The 16,408-nt window shown below is 40.9% G+C and overlaps 2 protein-coding genes across 4 annotated transcripts in view; one reads left to right on the top strand and one right to left on the bottom strand.

The window, feature by feature from the left end:
* Positions 1-16,408, bottom strand: part of LOC131668473 (follistatin-related protein 5-like) — a 132,856-nt gene that overhangs the window by 93,475 nt on the left and 22,973 nt on the right. The window lies entirely within an intron of this gene.
* LOC131668474 (acyl-CoA Delta-9 desaturase-like) lies at positions 1,408-16,376 on the top strand. Of its 2 annotated transcripts, XM_058942675.1 has the most exons (8): positions 1,408-1,523; positions 6,949-7,134; positions 7,272-7,347; positions 8,100-8,315; positions 10,193-10,323; positions 15,045-15,250; positions 15,500-15,682; positions 15,806-16,376. In XM_058942675.1, exons 3-8 carry the CDS (start codon positions 7,338-7,340, stop codon positions 16,086-16,088), a joined length of 1,029 nt encoding a protein of 342 aa, XP_058798658.1. In that variant the 5' UTR covers positions 1,408-1,523; positions 6,949-7,134; positions 7,272-7,337; the 3' UTR covers positions 16,089-16,376. The 2 variants fall into 2 exon arrangements, with proteins under 2 accessions (XP_058798658.1, XP_058798659.1); XM_058942676.1 differs by lacking the exons at positions 6,949-7,134; positions 7,272-7,347 and having other exon boundaries at positions 1,415-1,523.

Raw genomic sequence — 16,408 nt, 5'->3', positions numbered from 1 at the left:
AATATAGGCATGTTGTCTCACCTTGCTCCTGTATATCTGTTCAGCTGTCGACGGCTGCTTAGCTTATGTCTTTCATCGTTTTACAAATGTTTGCGAATTAGCTTGCAATTTATTCTTAGTTCTGCCACTCAAAGTCTACCAAAATATACAAGTCAACTAAAATGCATGTGTACATCTCATTCTGCATTTCTTTGATTATTCAAGTTCCATTTTTCATTTACTGGAAGCTACCTATGTAATGACACTTTCGTGTGAACATGACGAAAAATCTGTTTATTCAAAATTCACATTGCAAAGAAAGTTATGGCTGACGATACTTGAAAATATTCAGTCTGATCTACGTGGTACAACGAACTGGAGAAGAAATATTTTATCTACAGTATAAAGCGAATATTTAATAATAAAATGAGTATGCATTTGGTAGCAGCGGCTTCGTTCAAAATCTATAGAATGTTGAAGACTGAACAAAGCGTAGTAAGTGTCTATCGGTATCCATGACAGCAAGAAATTATATTTTGTTCAATCAGTCGTACGAGCAAAGCTGAGTATGCTTTAGTCTCGTTCTCAAGTACACGCTAAAAGTGAATAATTGCCGTGGTTTTTAAGAATAATTACACTTTATAGCCAGTGATTTGCGTTACTGTAGGTTTGTCATGCTTCAAAACTCAGAGACACTTTTGTGAAATAAATTACTACCATTAATACGAATTTTAAGAGAGATCGTTACGAAAAATTACCTTATATCGAACGATCGAATGAACGATTTCGCACAAAAGGTTACGCAAATATTGTCAATCTTAATCAATTACGATTACCGAGGAAGTTTGTGAAAAGCATTATCGAAAGTCGAAAAGTCGAGTGCTGCACTAAAAGTCGAAGAAAGTTATGAGATGAAGGCTATACGTGCCATCGCCAACTTGTAAATGTAAATTTCAACGGCATTGCTATTTGAGAACTATCTGGAAAGATCATGTAGAACGAGCGCATTCTTCATTATTTATTTAGCTACATCAATATCATCGTAACTTACTTACTTACTTTCTCTATTTGTTCTTATTGAACATTGTGTAAAATATAATTGCTCACATGATTATTATCAACCTATATCTATAATATTACAAAGATAATTAAATTGTAGCATGGCATTTTTTAATATACTCTTGTAAATATTCATTTTGTAACGCCATTCAGTTGTCAATTAAAACAATTACCAATTGAAAGCTGCATCCTGAATTATTTATGCAAGAATAATTATGACAGGCTCTTCTATACGTGCAACTGATCCGGGTAGCTGGAAAAAATGTCGAAGACACATATATACGGTGAGTGTTAGTTTCACCTGGGAAGGGGAGGCCACACAGAGTCTATATATTAGCCGGGCGCCGCTGACGAGTGAAAATCTCGAGTGAGCTGCTGCGGATTTTCGCGAGATTTGGACTGACTCTGTGTGACGAAACTTTGTTTTGTACATTGTGTGTTTGTGGTAATCATCATTAAGTACCCGACAAGTTTTCGACAAACAGGTAAATGATCTTCATCATACTTATTATTGCACTTTAATGCCGAACTGTTTTTTATGAGGCTTCGTTCATCCGATGTGTTATTCGTGCAAAGTGGAAATTTAGTTTATAGATTGTCGCTATTCTAAAGATTTTCTCGATGTGTTTTATTGCAGAGCCTTTGTGTCCAAGCTAATGTTTGAAATAGGTTTTAAAGAAAATAATAGTTGACAAATCCAAGCTTTATAAAAATAATAGAAGCTTTTAAAATGGTGATCGATGCGTTAACCAAAGATTTCAGTATTTTTTCTTTGTTCTGTCTAACTTTCAAAGAATAAAGTATGAGCAATATTTTTCCAAGAACAAATTATACATTCGCAAATGTTATTCGAGCTAAGAATTTCGTAGGCATAATAGTCGTCTTGCAACACAAGAACATAAAGAAAACATCGACGTATACACTACAATTATCAACAGCTTTCAAAGAAAAATGTTCTCAGCGAAAAAGTATCAGAACGCATATCCCGAAAGTGAACTAACAAAATGAAAATCGAAATACGACCACAAAAGAAATTGGCACATTGCAAAAAAGCATCGTAAACGTGCTTGAGTAACATCCATTTTCCGTTATTCGCAAACACACAAGCGGAGCCTTTACGACGAAGAACACAGTGAAAGTAAGTTCCTTTCGTTAACACGCTCGGCTCATCTCGATTTCGCGGTCAGACGTGCGACATTTTTACGGTCTTGGGCTTGTACGATGTGTGTGCGTGCGTGCATTTTCTCAGGAGATCATTATTTCAAATTGCAAAGTGCAAGTGTGGGCGTCTGTTAATTCAGATAATGATATGCAGCAGATTGGTTCAGCATCTGCACCTGCGATGAGTTCAAGGCAGTTTCGGCCTGTGTGTGTGTGTTCGAATTGACGCTGCGTTATCCATTTATTTTGTGAAAGTATGTTGGTATTATAAATACATGCGAATACAGAGAGAGTAATGAAAATTATCTGTAGTTTTGTTGTGAAGTACGCAAGAGAAATAAAAAAAATTCTTTGTAATAAATCATAAAAATATGTAGCGAAATGGCACATAAGAAAAACGGCATCCAATAAAAGTATGCAATATTGTAACAGAAGCTCATTACCGACGAATGGGTTGTTGCCTTTCTCGGTCGATTAAGCGAATGGTGGCCTCGCTTTGTTACCTTAACGTCCACGTTATTTCACGCGGGGTAGCAACGAAGCCCGAAGCTAGGTCTTGTTGCTTTGTACTGCTTTGCCAAATTACTCGCGGCCAACTCCGAACTAATTGCTTCTTTCGGCTTCTTTCTCTCTCGTCGTTCTGCCCGCTGCTGTATTATATGCAGAGCACCAAAAGTGCCATTCATGGAGGCGAGAGCTGGGCTTTTGTTTCCTAATCTTTCCGAGTCACTGGCTCCGAGTGATTTAGTTTGCAGATTTTACTACTTTCTGTGAAAACACTGTTATCGCTGCTGTCTTGTTGTATTTATTTTCGCAGTTCAATGTTCATTCTTTTCTAGAGCTTACTAAATGACTAGTATTGATGTTCTTTGCCAGAGACGACTCAATGATTTAGCCGCATTTGGAATCGCAAATCTCGTTAAGACTGAAGCAGAGCAACTTTGAAATTCTCATTATCATCATCCCTGCTTCTGCCGCACGGAAGCGATAGAGCAGCAAGCACGCAATATCAATCGGAAAACACGGCCGCAAGCGTTGCAATTTCGTGAGCGTACGATGGCAAGCAGTTGCAATCAGCCGGTATAATATTCAACCACCCACCGCCACTGCGCACAGAGCATCCATCCTTGTAATTTTGGGACGTGGGATTCGGCTTATCGGGCGAACATCGATCTACTAACCGATCGCTTCTTGCTCTAATCTGTACCAGCGCCCTATTTTTACAAATAATAATGTGACCTCGATAGCAGCCAAAGTGTGATGATCGTTGTACTAAATTATACATATACTCTCATCACATTGGAACAATTCTTTAGTACCTTATGTAAAACTGGTTATTAACCACAAAACCCAATGGACAATATAGCGTTGAGCAAAAACAACCAAGATTCAATAGTAACGGCATATGAGAGGACTAGCTGCTATTGTTTAAACAGAGAGTTTTGCATATAACTCTCCAGCTCCCGGTGACTAGGCAAAACTGAAGCTTTTTACTCGGTGCTAAGCGCTCGAGCTTTTAGCCCTCTCTCGCCGTTATATTCTAGTTGCGTTCTTACTTCTGCTGTTGCTGTTACTACGTGGCCGTAGATCGATGCGGATCGTATGTATTGAGTGAACGTCCTTATATATACAATAGATGTCCGTCGTGTGGTATAGATAGCTTAAATATGGTAAAGTATCATGTAGTTCGTAAGACTTTTTAATTACCAAATAGCTTCCTAGGAATTGTTAGAATACGATATAGTATGCAAAAGAATTTGAGACTAGAATTCATGAAACAAACTTTCTCCCTAGCGTAGAAATATAGAAGCAAATATATTGTTAACGTTGCTGTGTTAGATATAGCAGCCCTAACAGTAGCCACTGTCATATCTATGACTCAAACTGATTGATTTGGAGCATCAGTTTGTGGGTGCAACGCTCCTTGAACCATCAACTAACGGCTATCAATCACTGCTGCACGTTACGTTAATAGAGAAATAAAGCGCAAATCGTCAAGTCAATGATCTGTGTGTTCGTTGTTACTTGATGCCTCAAGGTCGTTAGCGTGAGTCTGAGCGAAATTGGAAAAGTTTTGAGATTTTGGGAAGCTATGCCTCGAGAGATTCGTGGTTGAGCTATTGCTGCGGTAAATTAACGCCTAATATTTCGAGTAGGCTTGTCGTCGTAAGTTTAGATAAATGCGTTCCAACGTTTTTTATGCCGCAAACCTTTCATATTTTCAGATGCTTGGAATATTTAATTAGTGAAACGAGTATAATAGACTGCAAGCTATCTTGCTAAAGAAGCTAAAACTTCCAACTTGTTCGTGAAAGAAAAAGTTTAATAGTTTCCACGGAGAATTAATCTTCATTAGATCAAATCGAATGAAACTCCTTCACTTCTCAAGTTAGCACTGAATTTTAATGACTTGATAGAATACATAATATAAGCAGAAATGGTTTATTTAATGATACTTATTACATGAAGTGATATCAGCTAATAACTAGAAATTTAAATGCGGCGAAATATCTATATCTATAATAATGATCCGAAAAACCTAGGTATAAATTTTTGTAAGTTTTACATAGTTAAGACTCACTGCTATTTAGGCATAAAGCATCTACTCATTTACTATCCTATTGTTTTCCAACTGCTATACCACATTTTATGCAACGATTTTGTAATGTATGATCGATATTTTCATCTGTGCTTCCATGTGCAAATATGATTTATTTACATTTCCTAAGAAGCATATTCATTCGTCGCCTCTATTGAAAATTTCAATTCAAATCAAGTATTTCCAAAATGAAATTGCTGAAAATCTGATTTTCAACGAATAAAAGTTCTAGTAGTACTGTTAGTAACTTACTACGAAACGCTCCACATTCTTCAACAACTTACGTTGGCTTTACGCGAAACGATGCGCGCAAAGAATAGAAATAACCGGAAAATTGTAGTTCTACTATAGATATTAAAAGTCTCGTCATTCACATCTAAAAATTGTTGGGACGTTTACAAAAGAGATATTAAATTTGACCGATACGAATTTGATAGAAGCGCATTGTAACAAAATTAGTAACGCTAAATCAGATTCCCAAGCAGATGTAATAAAATGCCAAAATGTAATGAGACTTAGTGTGTGCAAGTCACAAAAGCAAATATTTTATGATTCACGTATGATTGGCGGTACAATTGTAAATCACAATTACGCCACTTTCTGCAGAGACTCTAAGTGCTCTGCTCTGGCCGAATACAATGTACACGTGGCAATATACGTAAGAAAGAGTATACTCGTCTACGCATAACTATGCAGACTTGATTTATGTGCGAGAGAGAGAGAGAGAGAGAGAGAGAGAGAGAGAGTCGCAACAGCGAATGATATTGAAGACACTTTGACTGTTTCTTACGAGTGTGTACAATCTATCTCTACAATCTATCATTGTGAAATTACAATTGAATTGACAAAGTCTACTCTGGGAAATATTTGTTTGTCTGTTGTCGAGGTAGATTTTTCGACTGCTGTTGGTAAAATTAAGGCTAGCCGTGGAGCTTCTGTCTTAAAGTATAGAAGAAAACAAGGTGTATCATACGAACATAATTTCATGTAAATGTTATAATTTCATAATAAAAGCGTCAAAGAACCACAGAGTAATAATTAAGTGTGAACGTTTCTTGGTTTTTACTTTTCTCCCTCGTTGAATTATCGTTTGCTAAATTCCCAAAATTACGACAATGTAGAGGATTGCTTTACTCGCGCTTTCTAATAATTACTACTTGTCATGCCGGACGCTCTCGTGTATATTTCTTTCCGATCGCGACGTTATAATCTGCATGCAATGAACAATTTCATTGCTGCCAGGACAGAGAATTGGATAATGGCAAGGCAGCTATTATCCCAAAAACGAAAGTGTTAACATTGTTAGTTGGACATAGGATTTTTTTTATCTCAAACCCTGTAATGTATTTGACACGATTTGCGCTTGGAAAGCTATCAGGGAAATTGAACGTTGATCGTTGTTGATTTCCGTTTACACGGCGAAAGACTATGGGAAAACGATGTGAATTTGTTGGGAATTAGAGTGCTATAATGAAGCTTAATATTGCAGTTGCAATACTCGGTTGAGAGCGAGTTTCAGAAAGTCCAGTATCGCCGCGAAACGGTCAAGAAGAACTGGGGACCAAAGTCGAGAAAAAAGCAACGAGTGAAATGTATCGAGTTGAGTTACGTTACTGTACACTCGACACTCGACACTCGACACTCAACTTAGTCCACGACAAGCCCATCAAATTGGAACTTGAAATCCTGAAAAAGCCTGAAAAAGCCTGAAAAAGCCTGAAAAAGCCTAGGCGCACACGTCTAGTCTAGAGAAATAGCTTGACGCTAGATGATGAAGCATAAAACTTAATCAATTGGAATTTATAAAGTTGCATCTTGCACATGTGTACGTCTTGTACTTTTGGAAGATGAAGTGTGGATGCGATATGGAATTTTCGGCTCGCATGATAAAAGCCATTTGAATTTCTTACTGTTTTTCGGGCCGCCGCGCGTATACTTATCTCTCGTATTTTGCAATTCATCGCGGAGAAAATGCTGCACTTTTCTCGTGCTCGCTCGCTTGCGATCGTAAACGTTCTATTCTTTATCGCTCTCTTTCTCTGCGGCCTACTTTTACGCACGGCGAATACGCTCGCTCAGGCTTTACTATAGACTTATACGATTCGCTTGTTATTCCAATGCTTACTTCTATCTGGTATTTCTCTTTTTAGTTTGGAGTAGCTTACTCTCCCGTTCTAGCGCAAGTTGTGAAGCTAATCAAGGCTCCATTATCCAGCGTGCAAAGGAGAAGATGGCCTAAATAAAATGAGTAGCGCGATTGCGAATTGCCTTCTCGCTAAAACTCATCACGATCGCGAAATCCATCCTCGCTAGTCTCAACTAACGAAACGATCAAGGTTTGTTCGACAAGCACGGCAGCATCGTATCGCACAGCGTTATTCATCTCGCGTCAATTTTCTCGCTATTCCTTGTGCTATGGCGGGTCAGCCCTACCGATTTATGGCTTGGAATATATAAATATGTTTTCCGACAGCGTACGGGAGCAAGAGAAGCGCATTGCCACGTGGCTTTGGTTTCGCGGCTGCAGTGCACGTTACGTATGCCATATGGTAAGTGGTACAGCGATCGTAAATTAAGCGGCCGGGATTTGTTAATGCGCGATGATTTACAAGATGCTTCCGACAACGGCGTTATTGGCTTTTCTTAGATGGAGTTTTAGTGCAGCTTTCGCTCTTAGATATTGGCTATTTGCCTTGTATGCGACATGCCCTCGAGGCAATCGAATCGTCGCTACGGCGCGAGCAGTTTATTCAGTTTATTTCGATTGACGACTAATGACCGTAGTTCATTACACGTACGTAAACGATAGCAAAGCTAGCAACTACGAGTACTTACTCGCGACTTGCCATGGCGCCAAAGCAGCTACGTACCTTATGAGTTACGTCAGTTTCTCGGCAGCTCAGCGCAACTATGCTTGTAATTAAAAGCCATATAGCTCGGCACGTGACGATCTTGTAAGGCAAGCTCGTCTCTGCCCTGCATATAAGCTTGCGAGTATCTCAAGCGTGCCAACGCGCACGAGCCGCATTTAATTGTGAAATTCACGCGTGTCTCGAATTATAGGGATGGCTTCGATATGAAAGCTGCTTTTATGGGAATCTCCTCCTCGGGGAGCTACTCGCTCACGCGGCGTTTGGGTTAGCTTTACCCTCAAGCGATGCTTCGAATAGACGTCGAATAGCGCCGATGAAAAATTTATCTATCCACATTTTTCATTGAAGCCCTGATCGACTCACTGGTTGCCCCGCTCGCAATAATAATAATCAACGATTTTTTAATTTTTTTCATTCGTTTGCTGCAGAGACCAGAATGTATAGTTCAACGATAACGCAAGTGGAGCAAGCGAGCGACAATGATTTTGAGGAAGATGACATGCCGTCTGCTTTACCGTGTCACGAGGACGGAGAACAGCCCTTCATTTGGAGGAACATTTTAGGACTAGCAGTTTTACATGTCCTTGCCGTCTCCAACTTCATTCTCTATTACGATCAAGGAAAGCTCAACACTTGGATCTTTAGTGAGTAGCTCTTCCAGCCTGTTGCACACACCGCCTGCGATTCCAAAATCGAACAATCCTTAGAAATGCCTAACGATTCAAGGTATTATTAACGAACCAACTTATTTTCCACGTCGATCGGAAGCAATAAAACACAATCTAACTAAAAATAATAAAAAGCGTTCGAGTGTTGACGACATGCTTCGCAATCGATTCCGTTCATTAGCCGCACTCCCGAATCAACGTGGCGTGTGCTCTCAAAAATAATCAACGAACAAAGTTATATCGACGTGATCTGCCGATAATCTCAACTCGTCAACGCTATTATTCGGCCTTTTTCTCCAGCGAGATCGAATAACAAAACAAAAAAGGTCTCAAGCAAGCAAGCGGTCTGCGTTTTGATTGGCGACGAGTGGCATTCGAGTTTCAAATGATTATCGGAAATCGATTCCATTGCAACCGTCGGACCGAGGGATGCCTCTTTAATTACCACGAGAAGTACATATTCATGTCACGTAGCCGGGCACTGGCACGGCTCCAGGCCGCCGCCGCCGCCGCCGCCGCCGCCGCCGCCGCCGATGTTGCTGTCCGTAAAGGGACTACTGGACCAACGCCACAAGACAACGACGGCGACGCTGGTCAACGTAAACAAGAAGAAGCAAGAAAATGAGCGCGAAGGAGCAAAAAAGGTGCTGCAGACGCACGAGAAATCTTTTCAGGCGCGCAACAACGCTCACACCAAGGAACGTGCCTCTCGCTATGCTACATGCGAGATCAGTACTTTTCTCTCTCCATTCGTCTCTTGCTTTCTCTGTCTCTGTCTGTGCCACATAACTGTGACAAATAGAATGAATGGCGCTTTTTCCTTTCTCCCCAACACCGAATATCCAATACCCAATTCTAGCTTATCAAATTAATGGATGCCCTTCACTTAATTGCGAAGCTTATAAGAAGCTTGTAAGAACCGATCGGTCTGTTTTCACGGCTGAATGACCCTTACTTTTCTACAGATAAACAGACAAGTTACAGTTGTCCTTGTCGGTTCGTCTTTATACAGGATGGGTGAGCCCAGTATAGCGCATCTCGTCACGCACGCTATTCAGTCAAGTAGATATCGAGAGCGTCTCTCTGCCTCTCCTGCTATGTAAACTCGTCTCCTTCCATCGTGGATCGCTTCGACATGTAACACCAGTAGAGTACAGCTTGCACAAGAGCACCTGCTCGTTCGATGTAGTGACCAACGACGACAAGTCAACCATACGCATGCACGATGTTCTGGATCTTTGTCTTACGTCTTGAACATTCCATTTCCTGAAAAAGCACAACTCTCGTGACGAGCTTCTCTTTTGTCTGTGATCGTTTTAACATGCATGGCACAGTACAGTAAACCAGAGCCACAGAGCTGCGCAGTCAATCGTCATTTCACCTAAATGATAGCAGTCTTTTTGATAAATCAAGACTTATAAATGCTGACCTATACCTTTCGGCCTGCTGAAGAGCCACTCGTCAGTTCATCGCGTTGAAAACGAAGCTAAAAGTTTCTGCCTATTTTTACCTTGCCGAGTGAACCCTCGATAGGCGTCGAGAGGGCATTGGGTAAACTTTAATAAAGAAGCTGTAAGAGTCGAGAGGTTTTGATGAGTCGCTAGAAGAAAAGAAAAAGAAAAAACCCTAGTATAAAGAGGTGGTACGAGCTACACTTGCTTGCGTGGAAATAATTTGCTGATTATGAGTTTTTCATGGCGGTGGGAAAACACCACGATAATTAAGGAGACAAGACTCTTACCTAGTTATCAAGCAGCTTTTTATTAAAACAAATAGTAACAACCAACTTACCGTGAACTCCAACTTACGAAGGAATAATACAAAGATTAGTTGTCGTTTTTCAATGTTCGCAGCTATTATTTGGGGACTAACTGCCGGGCTTGGCATTACGGCTGGAGCTCATCGTTTATGGGCACATCGCAGTTACGCGGCCAAACTACCGCTTCGAATATTCTTGGCTGTTTTGTTCTGTATGGCCGGCATGGTAAGAAGAGTTTCATTATTTTCACGTTAAAGGATATTCACGGAAGAGAGCCTGGAAAAAGCGAGATTTTTATGAACGATTCTTCAATCAACGGCATTATTTCGAGCGTACTTTGTTAGTGCTGAACTTGGAAGGTCTTTCGCGGAAGAGGCAAGGTGTAGTTGTCGAGTTATGTGCCCTGATAGCGAATGCAATGATTTTCCGTGTATAATTGTTTGTCCATTAACGGTTGACGAGCCCTCTTGTTCCGAGGAATGAAAGATCCGTGTTTGGCCGTGTTTCGCGGTAAAAGGCTCAAAATAGTCCATTAGCCCAGTTGCCCGTGAACCGAGTAGAGCGCTGTAGGCGAGCGCGCCTAACGAGCCTAAGCTCTGCGACACTCGCAAGCAAGCCAGCTCTTTTCCGTTCCCGTTGCTTCGTTTTGCGGGCGATTCGCCGACGTCGGCCCCTTTGTCCCAGCACGACCTGCGACCGCGTTTTTCCCCGTCGGTTATTTATCGAACGCTTGATTCCATCGGGGCTGCGGTAACAAACGGCTGTTTGGCATTAGACAAGGCTGCTTTTTCGCTGCTCCCCGAAAGAGGCTCCGATAAATCCGACGTGCTCAAAGGGTTGAAAGTTCGCCTGCAATCAACGATTTGCTTACATAATAATCGCAGGGAATAGGTTCCAAGCGGCAGTTCCCACCTATGGCGGCAATATACAAACGGCATTAACGATATAAGCCTCGATTAATCGTCAACGACAGCGCGCGCTCTTCGGTCTCTCTCTCGTCTCTTTGTTCTGTCAAATTTGCTTTGTATTATACTGCTCCGGGCGACAATTCTTTAGCTCTCTTCTCTCCCAACGGACACGCCATTTAATTCGTTCTCGCGCCTATCGAGACCATTATCGTAGGTTATCTGAGCGGCCGAGACAAGGGTTCGCAGTAGCAGTAGTACTTGAACCAATTTCACAAGAACATCACCAACAAGTTACAGTTATAATTTATGCGCGAGAAAACTTTTAATCGACTCACGACTGAATAATCTCTGTTGTGAGGCGCACTTTCGGTTAAACCCCCGGTGCATGCTCACTAGCATGTAATCCAAGCCATCAAGTTTTAATTAGAAAACTGTTTTAGCTTGCTGCTATCTATCTGCATCATTCGTTCAGCGACTTTGCCGCGTGCATGTTTCCGCGATCGAAACAACTTGCATTGTTTATCGCTAAACAACAATATGCACTTTTATCCTTCTCATCCATTTGCATTTTTTTCAACTTTCCTTTGGATATCGCACCCCATTAAATTCCACTCCTGCAGTTGCACGAACTACTATGTTGGCGCACAACTTCCTACTGCTGCTGCTGCTGCTGCTGCTGCTGCTGTTGCTGCTGTTGCTGCTATCCGCGCCTTATTCCACTTTCCGTTTCGCTCGAGCTTGTTTATTTTTTTTATCCCTCCTTATTTACTAGCCTGCGCACTACACTCGTTCTAGAAGCGAGTAGGTCTTTTCTTCGAGAAACGAAACGAACAAATAGGATCAGTTTGACATTTTCCTTTCGAGAGCTTCTTTCGTTTCTACGGATACGTCAAGTATCATTTTACTGAAATTCATATTTTACTGCGACAAATAAAAATTACAGGCACTTTTGCTGCACGAGAATGATCAAACTGCAAAAGCTCCATGTGCAATTTCAGTCGCAACAAACGAATTTTCCATCCTCACATCCGAAGCACACATCAACACAATTGCCTGTCTTTGAGATATACCCTCGCATCTACCTCTTCAGTTTCACCCGGCGAACGTGCAAACAGCAACAGCAACTCTAGAAAAACGATGGATGCAGCAGGCAGCATCCGCAATAAAGGCGTGCGTTGTGTTGCTTAACGATCGTCGAATCTTAACGAAGCCTCTTTCTGCGGTTTCCGCTCTCCACAGCTCTTCATCTCTTTCTTCCTCTCACCTTGTTTTATCCTCTAGAGGGGCATTCAAAACAAGATATTTTCTCTTTTTACGCTGCGGCCACGATTTAGGTTCTCAAGCTTTCGTGCCTTGTTTTTATTTTTACGGTGTGCCTTACGTGTTATTGCTGCTCGATACTCGAGTATCAATACTTTTGGCTTGCATTTCGATACCTTTACTTTGATTAAAATAACTGATATATTTGTCGAACATTTCCAAGACGAAGACTTAAACATCATTGAAGATATCAAATTGCCACCAACGAACATCCATCAATATGAACCTCACGACCTACATAAAAGATAAAAAGAGCGAGTAGGAGATCGCAAGCTCTGGCGAATTACAAGTTTGTACAAAAATAGAAACGTAAAAGACTATACTGTCTCAGTGAACAAATTTATTTGAAAAGCTACAATGTTTCGACAAATATTTGGTATCAACGAGGGTTTTTTTGAAAACAAATAAACTTATCACTTACACTATAAAATACTTGTACAAATAAGTAGATACTATTTTATTACGGTCAGTACAAAATACAGAGTATATAGGCTCTTTTAGTTGATAGAAAATCTTAACGTAGTTACAAAATATTGCATCATATCGAACGCTTGTATGTAGTTTCTGCTGACACGTATACAAACTATTACTTTAAAACATATGAGTTTACATACATGTAACACGCTACCCAAACTCATCAACACATGCCATCCATCACTACATATTCCAATGGAATTTTTTAAATGTACCATTTAAAACCTGTGTATCTTCTATATGATTCAACGTATTTTTATGTGAATAAATATGGATTTTTCCATATTTATTCCATGCTGTTTGCTCTCGAAAAACACTCGTATTTTCAGTCCTTGAAATTGGAAAATGAATTATTCCGAAATGTTGAAAATTTTCAAACAAATATGTTCATTGAGATTGTTACAGCTACTTACTTTTCTACCTTTACTAACGTGAAGGCTTTCGCCTTATCAACAATTTTTACGTTAATCTATATTTTGTTGTAAAAAATCCCTGACTAAAACATAATTGTTTTCGATTACAGTCAATAAAAGTGGAAAGCACCTCCTCACTGCGACGCGCAATGCAGATCCTTACATCATTACAGCTTCTCACCCGCCATAAATACGCAGGTCATTTATTTCTGGAGAGAAGGGGAAAAAGGTTGCGTCTCTGCAATCCAATATCACGATATGGCTATCTAAAACTATACTGCTCCGTGGTGGCGGGGAAACTAGAGAGTGCAGACGACCAACAAATTTCTCCTCGGGAAAAATCCAAGGCGTCGAGTGCAATCGTTTGGTCGGGCCAGAAAGCAGACGAGTAGAGCAGAGTTTATTATTGATTGCGATACTTGAGCTTGAAGATTCTTTCGTTTCAGTTGCTGCAATCTTTCTCGATATTGTTGTTGGCGAGAGATGTTGTTCCGAGAGTTTTTCGGATGGCCATCCATCAATATTGGCTTATTTCTCTCTTCATAAAACGTATAATCATAACATTGGCGAATAGTCGACGACATTGTAATTGATTTGAATTTCAACAACGTAATCGAAAATCCTTGTTATTTTTACAAAATGCAAATCAGTTAAATTATTCATTCAATCAATTTTGAAAATAAGCGGGAAAGCATGCACACAGCACGTGCAATTCGCAAATCAAAGAATACATTTTTTGATACGGCTTCGATGACTCTACAAGCTGGAATTCATCGATATGCATGAACAAGGTCGCATGTCAAAGTCCCGTGGCAGAGAATACATTTATCGACGTGTGCATCTATATCGACAGGTGAACGCCTCTAAAAATTGAATTTCGAAAGCATATAAGCCATCAATACACTACGTTCTTCGGCAAACCGTTATGTGGAAAAAGCATCTATACACATGACGAATGAAAGAAAATAAAAAAAGCATAAAGTAGATCGTGCCGCCAAATAGAAATACGAGAGTGGTGAACATCGCTGATATATATGGGCAATACATGTATAGAGACGAATAACAGTGGGAGCGTGAAAATGTAGAACGAGATAGAAAAATGAGAGAAAAGAAGAAAATAAGACGAATCAAATGTTATCGTATCGGAAATAGGTAGTCGAGTGCCGGACTATACAGAGCTGAAAATCGAGAATCTCTCTCTCTCTCTCTCTCTCTCTCTCTCTCTCTCTCTCTCTCTCGTGGAATTTCGTTTTCTAAGCTTCGGCGGTGAGAAAACCTTCGTGGAAACAAATATCTCACGTGTGCCGAGGGAGAACTGAAATTCGAGCAAGGACTTGTGTATCGTCGAGCTTGATAGCTCTGTAATTGCCGTGAGATCGAGCGTGGAGAATATATATGGCTCTAGATTCCGCTTGTACAGCCCGACTCTTTCGTCCCGAGTTCGAGAAAAGAGCTCTCACACCTTTTACTAATTGTGCCATTTTTTACTGGGATAACAGAGCTGCTTTTTTCAGGTATTCATCGAAGGGAAATCGATATTGCTCTTTTTCCTTTCTTTGCATGTTTTTTTACTAGCTGATATCTTTGTAAAGGTACCAAATCTATGGGTCACATTGTCGGATAAAAGATATCAATAATATTGATATCAATCGCATGCGCAGTCAAGGCTCACCTTACAGTTCACAAAGATATTATTATTACTATTGTCGGAATGCGAACAATCGGATGAAAGTACGGACGCATATACGATCTTTATCCTTGGCAACACACTAACAATGCATGGCGATCAAATGGAATGTCCAGAATCGAAGCCCAGACTTTTTGTTCACAGACACACTTCCACAAGTGGATAAGGGATCACAGGACGCACCACAAGTACACGGAAACCTCAGCCGATCCACACAACGCTAATCGCGGCTTCTTTTTCTCGCACGTCGGTTGGCTCATGATGAAACGGCACCCGGCGGTCAAGATGTACGGCAGTAAAATCGATATGAGCGACATCGAGGCTGATCCTGTTATACGATTTTTCGATAAGTGAGTTTTGACTTGTACTTTCGTTTCCATCGCATGCCTTTCCTGTTGAAACTGGAACGATTTATTGATATAAAAATGAATTTACCGGCGAAATATTGAAAATTACGAATCGCCAATGATTAGCGGTCAAACATTTAATTTCGGGCTTTCGAGAGTATCGCTTATGAAAGATCGAAAAATCATGCCTTTTGAAAGATTGAAAGTGCACGTAAAACGAATGGATGCTGTTATCTGTCGACACGCACATAGGTACTACGAGCTGATCATGTGCTCGCTGACGTTCGTCATGCCAACGTTGATCCCAGTGTACGGATGGAACGAGACTTGGTACGTAGCCATCCATGCGGTCATCATACGCTACGTCTGGCTGCTCAACGCAACCTTCCTCGTCAATAGTTTCGCTCACATGTGGGGCAATCGACCTTACAACAGGTATCGCAATATCGAATACATGCGTATCTTTTGCTCGAACAAGCCTGTTGTGTACTTTTGCTATTGTATCTCCCGCTGTGACGCTATTTCCGGAGAATAAATCGCAGCTTATTTCCTCTCTAGAAACATAAAGCCGACGGAGAACGGCACTGTGTCGTTCTTCACTTTGGGCGAGGGTTGGCACAACTACCACCACTCCTTTCCCTGGGACTACAAAGCGGCCGAGTTGCCGGGCTACGGCTTAAATCCCAGCACTGCATTCATCGAGACAATGGCTTTCTTGGGCCTCGCCTACGACCTCAAGACTCCAAGTCGAGAGCTCGTCGAGAAAGTCAGCATCAACAAAGGCGACGGTTCCGCGAGCAACTGGGGCTTAGATCATCATCAACCTAACAAAAAACAATGAGCATTTTTTCCGTGTAGCGATCAGTGGACGGATGGATGTCATGCAAAATAAAAGTAACGAAAATCGCCGGTCGTTTGTTCGTTTGTCCTGGTTTCTTCGCGTATGTACACGCTTTCCGTTCGAACGAGCGTAAACATCCAGTCCCTTTTGTCTGTGTATATGTATGTCGGGGAAAAAGCCGCTCGCGAATACTTTGCGACTCGTCATAGCGTAAATCTCGTTTTATCTGTTTCGCCGGCAAACAACAAACGAGAGAAAAATCAACTCAAATAAAAGCGACATTACGTGTCGACCAATGCGATGACGCTGATCCACTTTTG

The sequence above is a fragment of the Phymastichus coffea genome, unplaced genomic scaffold (genome assembly GCF_024137745.1).
Source record: "Phymastichus coffea isolate CEN01 unplaced genomic scaffold, Cenicafe_Pcof_1.1 PCOF00078, whole genome shotgun sequence".
NCBI lineage: Eukaryota > Metazoa > Arthropoda > Insecta > Hymenoptera > Eulophidae > Phymastichus > Phymastichus coffea.
The sequence above is the reverse complement of the archived record's forward strand: the minus strand, read 5'-3'. Positions and strand labels throughout refer to the sequence as shown.

Excerpts from the sequence above, each read along its gene's own strand:
- LOC131668474 (XM_058942675.1), top strand. Across the intron at positions 10,324-15,044 it reads TGTTCTGTATGGCCGGCATG|ACACACTTCCACAAGTGGAT; the intron begins GTAAGAAGAGTT and ends TTTTGTTCACAG. Across the intron at positions 15,251-15,499 it reads GTTATACGATTTTTCGATAA|GTACTACGAGCTGATCATGT; the intron begins GTGAGTTTTGAC and ends ACACGCACATAG.